Below are 11,699 nucleotides of genomic sequence, written 5' to 3' on the forward strand. Positions count from 1 at the left end.
CTGTTTCCAGTACTCCCGTAAAATCCACTGTTGTGCATTCAGTAACTGTCAAGTCGACAGACCAAAGTTGGTCCACCACAGAGGAATTTTTAGTTGTGAACAAAATCTCTTTAAATTTGCCAGCATCCAAATTGGATCTCTCAGAATTTCAAATTCCTACTACAATCAAATTGGCAGATCCTCATTTTGATCAACCCAAGGGAATTGATATTCTTCTTAATGTGTCAGTTTTTGCATCCATCATGACTGGTGGACAAATCAAGGTCGATCCATGTTGTCCCATCATTCAAAACACACGACTAGGTTGGATAGTGTTTGGTAAATTGAAACTTTCTCAGCCTATTTGCAGCCCCAATCATGCAAATTCGAACTTTGTCTCTAGTTTTGAAATTTCTAATCAATTGGAAAAATTCTGGAAAACTGAAGAGCTCACTCCGATTGCACCCCTAACTGCTGAAGAAGTCAAGGTTGAAAAACATTACAATGAAACCACAATGCGTTTAGAAGATGGTCGATTTATGGTCACCCTTCCACGTAAGGATAATTTTTTCACTTTAGGGCAATCCGAATTTCAAGCGCGAAAGCGATTCAGTTCATTAGAAAAACGACTTTCCACTCAACCTGAGTTGAAATCTCAATATGTGGAATTCATGCGCGAATATCAAGAATTGAATCATATGACTCTGGTTGATCCCCCATCTGATCATGAAAAGGTGTACTACATTCCCCACCACGCAGTTTTCAAGCCGGACTCAACCACCACCAAATTAAGAGTAGTCTTTGATGCCAGTGCTAAAACGAATTCTGGAGTGTCGCTCAATGAGCTCCTGTTCAAAGGGCCCACAGTTCAACCAGACTTGTTTGATATCGTGTTACGTTTTCGTATGCATAAAATTGCTTTCACAGCTGATATAGCTAAGATGTACCGTCAAGTTCTTCTTCAGTCTTCTGATAGAAATTTTCATAGAATCTTTTGGCGAGATGATCCGTCATTGCCGCTACAACAATTTCAGTTGAACACCATTACTTATGGTACCGCTCCTGCTGCATTTCTTGCTACGCGCACTTTGAATAAGCTTGCGGAATTAGAGACTAGTCCCGATTCTCCGGTCTATCAATCCGTTCACCAGGATTTCTACATTGATGATTGTATCACGGGCGGACCTGATGTCAAAACAGCTATTTCACTTGCTCAACAATTAATTCTCTTACTTCAAAGCGGAGGTTTTGAATTAAGAAAGTTCATGTCTTGCTCATCTGAGCTCTTAGCATCAATTCCATCTCATTTAGTTGAAACTTCAGTCATCAAGCCCGTCTCTGAAGCTGATGGAAGTATTACAAAAGCATTAGGTCTAATGTGGAATTCCAGTTTGGATGAATTGTCCATTGCATCAAACGTTTCTAAAGATTTGCAAAAATCGTCTTTCACCAAACGTGAAATACTTTCAGTAGTAGCTAGTATTTATGATCCGCTTGGTCTTGTAAGTCCTGTAGTTGTTCTTCCCAAAATTTTTCTACAAAAATTGTGGTTGCTGAAATTAGACTGGGATGAAAAGCTTCCTACCGATTTGTTAAAAGAATGGCTCAATATTTTCCATCAATTACCTGATGTGCCGCAAATTTCAATTCCTCGTTGTGTTCTCAGTGTACATGCAAATTCAGCCATTGAACTGCATGGTTTTTCAGACGCCAGTTCCACCGCTTTTGGCGCTTGCGTTTATGCTCGATCTGTCTCAGATAACATACAAACTCGTTTGATATGTTCGAAATCACGTGTAGCTCCACTCAAAATACTTTCCATTCCTAAGTTGGAACTTCAGGCCGCTTTATTGTTAGCGCGTCTCATAAATCGAGTTGTCAAAGCTTTTAACTTACTTGGTATATCAATTTCAAATGTATTTCTCTGGTCTGATTCCACTGCAGTATGCAACTGGATACGTGCTATACCCGATAGAAAAGATGTATTCGTAGCTGTCCGCGTTGCTGAAATTCAAGAGACTACATCCTTTTGTACATGGAATCACGTACGCACTTCAAATAACCCAGCCGATGTAATCTCAAGGGGTTTGACGCCAGCAGAGCTTGCTAAAAATAACCTATGGTGGCATGGTCCTTCCTGGTTAGCCAAGCCCTCAGATCATTGGGATTCATTTTCTTCAAATGTTGCTGTGTCCAATGTTGCTAACATTGCAATTGTCAATGAGGTTTCAGTGTCAGTATTTTCAAAATTATTTTCTCGATTATCTAACCCTTTCAAATTAATACGAGTTGTAGCCTACAGTTTGCGTTTTATTCACAATGTTCGGCATTCTAGCACACGTTGTTTTGGTGAATTGTCTGTAGCTGAAATTCAGGAGGCAGAACTTCATGTCTTGAAAATTGTTCAGCAGGAATCCTTTGGTCCTGAACTTCATCAATTGCGAGCGAAAACCGAGTTGGATTCTCGCAATAATTTGCATTCACTTTCGCCGTTTTTGCATGTTGACAATTTGCTCAGAGTCGGTGGTAGACTTGTGCATGCTGATGTACCCTTTGACTTTCAACATCAGATATTGCTCCCATGTAAGCACAAATTCACTAAGGCATTAGTAATAGCCACTCATCAACGTTTGTGTCATGCTGGTGTACAAGCTACTATGGCTTCGCTTAGACAGCGATTCTGGATCCCATCTACTAGACGTGTAGTCAAAAGTATTCTACGCTCCTGTGTCAAATGTTTCCGTTTTTCTCATGTCAAAGCTGAACAGATTATGGGACAACTCCCTGCAGTTCGTGTGAATATTGGTTCACCTTTTCTAAATGTAGGCGTCGATTACATGGGACCTCTTACCTTGCGTTTAGGCGGCCCTAAGTCTCGCACATTTGCTAAAGCTCATATAGCTTTATTTGTTTGCATGGTCACACGTGCCGTACATCTTGAAGTGGTCACAGAATTGTCTACCAAGGCCTTTCTTGCCGCGCTTACTCGTTTCGTTTCAATCCGTGGTATTCCTAATTCAATATATTCCGATAATGGCACTGCCTTTGCAGGTGCTAACAGTGAGCTTCAAGAGCTATACAAATTTCTTGCTGATTCGCAAAATCAACGTGTTCTTCAAACCGCAGCCACTAGTTGGCGGATACAATGGAATTTCATCCCGCCTCGTGCTCCCCACTTCGGAGGTTTGTGGGAACGCTCCATTAAGAGTTTCAAAAGTATTTTTAAAATTATCACTATCAATCAAATACTTAATTTTGAAGAGATGTATACCCTCAGTGCTCAGATTGGTGCTATTTTGAACTCTAGGCCCATCGTTCCGCTTTCAGAAGATCCGCATGATTTGGCGTATCTTTCACCAGGTCACTTCCTAATTGGTCGTCCCCTAAATGCACTTCCTACAAAACAACCTAAAACCAACCACATAAATCATCTTGCTCGTTGGCAAAGGATTGCGGACTTAAATCGTCAACTTTGGGATCGCTGGTCACAGGAGTATCTTGTTACGTTGCAACAAAAGCAAAAATGGACATCGTCGTCAGACAACATTGTCGTCGGCACGCTGGTGCTGCTCAAAGATCCAGGTGCCCCTCCCGCGGTCTGGAAATTAGGTCGAATCACTGAGGTGATTAAAGGTGTGGACAACAAAGTTAGAGTTGTCATGGTCTTTACTGAAGCTGGTACTTATAAGCGTGCAATCTCCAGCATCGCTCCACTTCCATTGGACGAAGAGTCTGAAAGTATCGCATCCATCTAACATATTTTATTTTTCATCTGTTGTGCAATTCCTTGAATTTCCCAACGGGCCCACTCTATGTTAGATGTATGCACTACTTTCATTTGTTTTCAGTTGTATCTTTGTTCGGTTCGTCATTTTTGAATCTGGCGCGCTTCCAGTGCCAACTTAATGTGTTTCCCCTTATTTTTTCCCCGGTCGTAAGTTCGTCACGCATTTATTGCTTTTGCGTCTTGTATTATTATCGTCTGACTCTTTAATCATTTTATGGTCATTGCGATTGTATTTTTTTAATCTCTTTCAAGACTTTCTGTGAAGTTTTGAGTCTATTGCGTTGTGTTTTTCTTGTCATTTCCTGTTAGTTCCACATCGTTCCGCATCCGCCCTTTTGGTTGTAGGATGCTTCACTCGTCGACAACATGGCCGTTCCGTAGCGTCTTTCTCCATAAGTCACAGTCACCAAAATTTCTGAGTTTCCCGTATTTTTCACATTTTACCAATGTCTGGTTTTAAATCTTGTTACGTTAATCATATTCGACGTTTTGAGTCATAAATCCTTAATTTCTCTTCGTTATTTATTGAAATAGCTCAATATTTCAATTTGTGCACCGCGTCCTCGTGGACAACTTTTACTCAAAGTGTGTTTTCTCCGCATTGGCCGTTTCCTTCGGCAAAACTCAGACTTCCTCCTAAGCACGGCAGCTTAGGATAACTTCTACGAGGAATTCGTTCCCAGTTCAAGCTGTTCTGGATCGTCTTCTATTCTCTTGTCAGTCTTGGTCTTACCACGCTGTCATCTCTCGGGGGGCCTTCAACCTTAGAAGGTTCCGTTGATAGTACTCTGCTGCTTCAACATCTCTACTGTGCACTCACAGTATTCGTCGTAGAAGGTCGTCTGGAGTTCAACTTCATCGGGTGTTCAATCCATTTGAACACATACTTGGTGGACATCCATGTTCACAAGTCTACAAGTCGAGGCTGGTCGCACTTTGTCCTCTCCTGGGCATTCCTACTTCTTCAATTCAACATGTCTCAAGCTGAGTAATTTTATATTTTATCCTCAATTTCATTTTGTATTTTTTAGGCTACTTTGTCATAATCTCCCGTTTAATGTGTGTTATTACTGGATTCACAATTAATCGTTCAATATATTTGAAACATCGCATTTTGAAGCTTCACCTTTGCTTCATATTTTGAACAGCAATTTTCATTGCAAATTCAATTTTTACATAACCTTACCTTGAAGCCACAGCGCTTCAGTGAACTTTTCAGTTTTTCCTAATTATGTTTATTGTATTATAAGCATTCTAAGTATTGCTTTACTAGTTCTGGTAATAGCTATTACAAATTTTCGGACTTGTCATTACATCGCCTTTCGGCGTATATTTCATTATAACCTATATTTTGTAAATCCCAATTTACATAAGCATTCTAAGTATTGCTTTACTAGTTTTGATACAAGCCATTACAAATTTGGACTTGTCATTGCATCGCTCTTCAGCGTATATTTCTTTTGTGTAATCTGTTTTGTTTACATTTCCATTTACATAACCTACTTTGTTTTACAACGTTTTATTTGCTAGCCTATGTGTAACCTTGCTACAGATCTTTTCCTATTGCAGTTATTACAATAATTAGCCCTTGCTATTATTATTATCTTTATTCAAGTCACATTTTTACTAGTTTTGAATCTACTGACTTAGTAATTTGATTAAGTTGCTACCGCAATATAGCGTTCAAATAATTGTGCTATTGTTCTGATGTGTGTAATAATTATGTATTGATGAGCTTTCTACCAATTTTAGACAGCACTAAATAATTTTCATTTTTACCAACATTTTTGTCAACTTATGTTTTCTACGATTGAGACGTTTCAAGTCTTTATCTCGATTTATTCAAGACTCAAATCGATCTAATCAATTCAAGCATTTTGTTAGCGTCTTGCGCATACCCTGTTTTACATATCATCCTATATTGTATTATTCTTTGTTTGTTGTACTAATTAACCTTTGTATTTACAGCTAATGTTCTCTGTAGATATTTTGTATACCTATTGAATTATCAAATTGTTTTGTCTTTACGAATTTGGTCTAGTACCTAAATTAAATTTTCATAAAGCAATTCACCCCTTTGAAAATTATATTTTCTTAATAATTCATGGTCAATTTGAGTAGTAGGCATTAAAATAACTTTGCAATTTATCTAATTTCATACAATTATTTTAAAGTCAATTTTGTATTTGAGATACATCAAATTCTCTTTTTTCTGCTTTTGTGCTTATGTGCCCATCTGAAATCTAGTTACAGCAACTGCTGTTTTTGTTCATATAAATTTTTTACTATTTTCTGTTGTTTATTAAATTGAATATTGTTAACCAATCTTTTCATTTGGTGTCTTACCCTTTTTTCTTAGCTACTATCAGAGTTACCATTTTGCCTCCAAGCTGCAATCAGTCTTGCAAGCACAGTGGTTACTCATCTCGGATATGTGGAATTTCGTCCATGCAAGTAATAAGACTTATTTATTTCTTACTCATCATTTTTATTCATTCGGCTCATTGCCACACAAATAAGATACAGTCCACTAATTTCTCTTGGACAAATTCTTCATCAATTAATATTGATAACATAATAATAATAATAATGAATATTATTAAACATATTTATCAATTATCAGAACAATATTATTGAGGTTTAGTGGAATCAGGTAGAAAGCAATAATAGAACAGATGTTCTTTTTTGAATTTCTATCATATTATTTTGTTATTTCCAATGATTACAACATATGTTAGAATATCACATGTCAATAAACAAATTATCTCATTTCCATATGGCACTCACCTTACCATTTTCATAACCTTACTTAATAGGATCCTTTTTCATCCTTTGAAACCCTTAGAGGCAAAATATCACAAAATCCGTTCTTAGTGCGCGTCTAGCATGTTTGAAGAATATTTGTGCAAAGTTTCAAGTCTGTAGGACAATTAGTTTGAGCTGTAGTGTGATTTTACATCAACATTTTCGAAAAATGCCCACTCCTGGACCCCCCTCTGCTCCTGATCGAAATTTTTCTGCATAGATCTAATTTTTTTTCGTAGCTGAACAAAAAAGTTCCTTATGACTTTGCTGTGCAATGAGCGGTTAAAAAGTACAACATTTTGGGGGGGCCCCAGCTCCCTCAGGGGGGAAAATTTCTGAAAATCCTTTCTTAGTGGATGTTTTCAGGCTACCATAAACAATCGTGCAAAATTTCAAGTTTTTAGGCTCAGTAGTTTGGGCTGTGGTGTGATTTCAGTCTGTCGGGGCTTAGCCTTTTATAAGTATAGAGATTACCCTGAATGGAATGTCTATTATTAACAACATTAATTAAAATTCCCCCAATAATTTTAATTAATAAATTAATTAGATTTAAGATATTATATTTCCACTGATTCTGATACTGAGATGTGTGAATCCAGCTTTATGCTCAATAGGGCAGAAAAGGATTACCATTGATCTTATGAGAGTGGACATAAAATGTTTGTCTGGCAATAGTACTCCACGTCACAAGTCCGGTAACGGTAGTTTACCGCTTAAGTATGATTGTTTCTGCCCAAAACGTAGTTGAGGGCAGAATTATTATACGAATGCGGTAAATACGTTACCATACAAGTTACGTACAATATTTTTTGTCATGCTTTTCTCAGAAAGAATAATATTGCTGAGAAACAGTAACCATTACCTGCTGCTGCTCGAGCTACTGCATTCTATAAACATGACCTAGCCCATAGCTCCTAGGTCATAACAGACCCATCTAGCTCAAATAAAATAATTAAGGCCAATTTTAAAAAATGTCGATGAGTTCTTATAACTTGAAACTTATTAGTTGAGTTCTAATAATATTTGAGTTATTCTATTAGTTACTTATATATTATTAACTCACTCTCTTCTTCTTACTGAAGTTCTCAACAATAAGAAGTTTAAATTATTGTTACCAATATAATAACTGAAGACTATAACGCTAAGACTATATAGCTATTTGAATCAATTTGAATGTTCCTATTTCGGAACTGGGAAACATACTCGACTGTAAAGAAAACCATATGATCTCTTTACAGTATAGAATGCTGTAATAAAAATACTTTCTTCAATTAAAGATGATCTTTGTCTTTAAGAGACCAAATTTACGTCTTTAAGAGACCAAAATTTAAGGGACACATTGAATTCTGATGGGGAAAGATCAAGTACTCATCTTGTAGTTGTCGTCGTCGCGATGTCTGGAGTCCCTGGCGGAGATGGATGAAGGGGTGAAGATGATTGGTCGTCCTCCAGGAATGTTCAGGCGTCGCGGCGACAGATCCAAAAGGGAGTTAGTCTTGTTCTCTCCTCATCAGCGTTCAATGACGTACGATTCCATCCATGATTGGAAGAAGTCGCCCGCCCTTTTACAATGGAAATTCTCAGCCCGATACAGAAACCTGATGACAAATTTACAACAGAATTAGAAACATAATAATTATCAATATCTAATAGGATTGTATTCAATTGATGATCTAGGTAGATCATCAAATAAATACAATTCACCGCTTCCTATGAGGAAATAATATTATTAACATACATAAATCGAACACTTTACAAATTATAAATCATATTCAATGACAATAATGAAAATACTCACCCAAAAGGGGTATTGAAGATCCGAAGTATAGAGGGAATCAATCGTCAATTATCTCAAGCTCATTAGTATATTCTATAAGGGGGACTTTACCTCTAAATATTACTCTTAGCCTACATTTAAAGTAACTTCAAAAGATGTCCGATTCACTTGGACAACCAATCTCCTGGAGAGAATGAGAATGTACCCCCAAACGAAAACATATTACTGGAAATTGTAAGAAAATCTCAAGAAACAGTTAACACTATGACAGCTGGGATTAGAATGATCGCTCTTCTAGTTTTCAGAGGCGTCCAGACTGATCAGTTTTACCATAATTACTTTGAAATATTTACCCGATCGCCTGTGAATTTCTCTTCGCCCACTCTCTTTCTCCTCAGTAAATAAGGAAGGTGATACGTTCAAGCAAGAAGGAAACTAGGAGAGAAAAGTTATTTCCCTTTTGCAAGTTTAGAATTATGGGATTGACTCAGCATACTTCTGGCGTTTAAATCTGTCGTGAGAATAGATAATTCCAAGTGGGATCGTGGGAACCAAGGACTTTAATAAGATTCTGATCATAATTATAACGATTTTAGAAATGCTGGCTAAGTTGCCAATGAACAAGAATAAATTTACTATCTTCATGGGAACTGAAAATTACTAGCTTAAGATAGAATAAATTCCATTTAATAACTCAAAATTTTGGTACAATTCATATTCTTATTAGATAGTATCCTGATTATGTGTAACCTTATCTAAATTTTGGAGAAAAATTGCTCAAGGTTACCTTATTTTTCCTCTCCCTATCATTTTGATAAGAAAAATGAATAAAACAAATTGATTGATGTCTGCTGTTTATTCAGAAGTTAGATGTTTAATGTTTATTTATAAAGAATAAATGAAATAAATTGATTTGATGAATTGATTGATGTTTGCAGAGTTTTGCACAGCCGCTTGTTTTATAAGCACGTTCACAAGCAGCACCACGAGTGGACGGCTCCAATCTCAGTTACCGCCATCAACTGTCATCCCATCGAGCACACATTCAGCAATCTGTTGCCGCCCTTCCTCGGGGTAAGCTCCAGCATAGATAAACGACATGGTGTTTTGTATCAAGTTTAGATGATACTGTATCATGTGTAGTGATACTGTATCATTCATGGTGATATCATAGAGAAAACATAGCATAAGAAGATATCCCATGGTGTTGTGTATAAAGTTGGGATGATACTGTATCATGTGTGGTGATACCATACAGAAAATAATATAGCTTAAGAAAATATCCCATGGTGTTGTGTATCAATTTGGGATGATACTGTATCATTCATGGTGATACCATAGAGAAAAGATAGCATAAGAAGATATCCCATGGTGTTGTGTATCAAGTTGGGATGATACTGTATCATGTGTGGTGATACTGTATCCAAAATGTGGTGATACCATACAGAAAATATAGCTTGAGGGTAGTTGCAGACGAACCACATTCGTATGTGGGATGTGGGACCGTCATACCACAGATCAATATGACGAAACGCCCTAACGCAGAGAGACTTTCACACTACATTCGAGAAAACGGTCATTAGTGCAACAGTAATGTTCAGGTTGTAGGTTATGTTGAGGTGATTTCATAATAGTGTTTCATCGTGATAAAATTTGTAGAACCAATATTGATATTGTGGAATCTTTCCATAATTGAAAAAAATATTTGAAATTGTCAAATTCCACTTTAATAAACACCAAGTTCACAGGACATGAAATCATGTAAATCTTGTAAACTTTGTGTTTATTAAAGCGGAGTTTGACAATAATTGTCAATTTGAGATTATTTCAAATAGTTTTTTTCATATATTTTTCATGAATCTAAAAACGTGACACGAAAAAGTTAATAAGCTGGAAAAGCGTTAGTAGACAATGTTATACTATTATAATTTCAGATTAACCCTTAAAAAATCTTGATAAACCAATGCATCGCAATAAACCGATAAACCGATCCCGATAAATCCGATGAATTTCATTCATTGTAAATGCACTGAACACATGCTGGTATCGAGCACATGTTCTACGAGAATCAAAATATCTCATCCCCGAAATTCACAAGCTGATGTATAGCCAAACTACAAAATATAAACACGACCTAGAAGATGAAGAAACCTTAAGGGTTTGAAAGGGAAGGTTAGGAGGTGGGGTTTTTGCTTTTATATGGCAAAATGATTGTATTATTCAAATGTTTTAATAATTATTGTAAAGCAGAAACAGAAAGCTTGCATGTCAGAAAATGTTTGTGTTATATAATTTGACTATACGACACCATATGATTTTCAAGAATGCGATATTCTGCCTACTCTGTACTACAGCCTACGTCACGGCTGCAGTTCCCCCACTCCAATTGCATTTCAACGAAAATACTATAGATGAGTGACCAACCTTCTGTCTACTAACTTTGGTAAAATGTGATCAGAAGAACTCAGTAAAAATGCTTAATGACAAACTGTACTATTTTATAATATTTATAAAGTTATGTGTGAAATCAATAAATAGCAATAAAGTTCAAGTGTTTGTTTATTCACTCAACTACAACATGGTGCAGTCGTAATGAACTCCATGGTAACAATTGCCATCTGATTTGGTTAACCTAAAAACTAGGTACGGTTACAGTTCCCGCGGATATGGATGGGCGACTACCAGAATCGATGTCCTTCCAAGGAAATTTGGGGGAAAACTTCAAGAAATTTTATCAAAGTTTTGAAAACTATTTAATAGCAACAGAAAAAGACTCCAAGTCGGATAAGGTTAAAATAGCCTTGTTTTTGAATCTAATTGGTTGTGAGGGAGTTGACATTTTCAACACATTCAAGTTTGTAAAGTCTGAGGACAAAGAATCTTTTGCAAAAGTAGTGCAGGAGTTTCAAAAGTATTGCGATCCATGCACTAACAAAATATATGAACAGTTTGTATTTAACAGTCGTGCTCAACAAGATGGTGAACCTGTTGAACATTTTATAAGTGATTTAAAAAAACTAATTCAATTGTGTGAATATGGAGACCAGGAGGAATCCATTCTAATTGACCGTATCGTCTTGGGGGTGAGTGACAAGAAAGTGCAAGAACAATTACTATTGCGTCAAGAATTGAACTTGGAGGCTGTCATCGATATATGTAGGAGTAATGAACAAACAAAGAAACATTTGCAGGAACTACGCAGGGGGGTTTTAATGACCCAGCTTGTACCAGTGCTGTGGATTTCGTCGGGAAGAGTGAAAAAAACGGTCGCAAGGACAGTGTAGGAAGCAAGTGCCAAAAATGTAATTTAAAACATCCATTTGGGAGGTGTCCTACGTTTGGTAAGTCTTG

General features: G+C 36.8%; 1 protein-coding gene across 1 annotated transcript; it reads left to right on the forward strand.

The window, feature by feature from the left end:
* Nucleotides 1-242: 242 nt before the first annotated feature.
* LOC120352441 lies at nt 243-3,734 on the forward strand. Its single transcript, XM_039432954.1, has 3 exons — nt 243-932; nt 3,031-3,162; nt 3,471-3,734. The coding sequence occupies exons 1-3, from the start codon at nt 243-245 to the stop codon at nt 3,732-3,734; spliced, it is 1,086 nt and encodes a 361-aa protein (XP_039288888.1).
* The last annotated feature ends 7,965 nt before the right edge of the window (nt 3,735-11,699 follow it).

The sequence above is a fragment of the Nilaparvata lugens genome, chromosome 1 (assembly GCF_014356525.2).
Source record: "Nilaparvata lugens isolate BPH chromosome 1, ASM1435652v1, whole genome shotgun sequence".
Classification (NCBI taxonomy): Eukaryota; Metazoa; Arthropoda; class Insecta; order Hemiptera; family Delphacidae; genus Nilaparvata; species Nilaparvata lugens.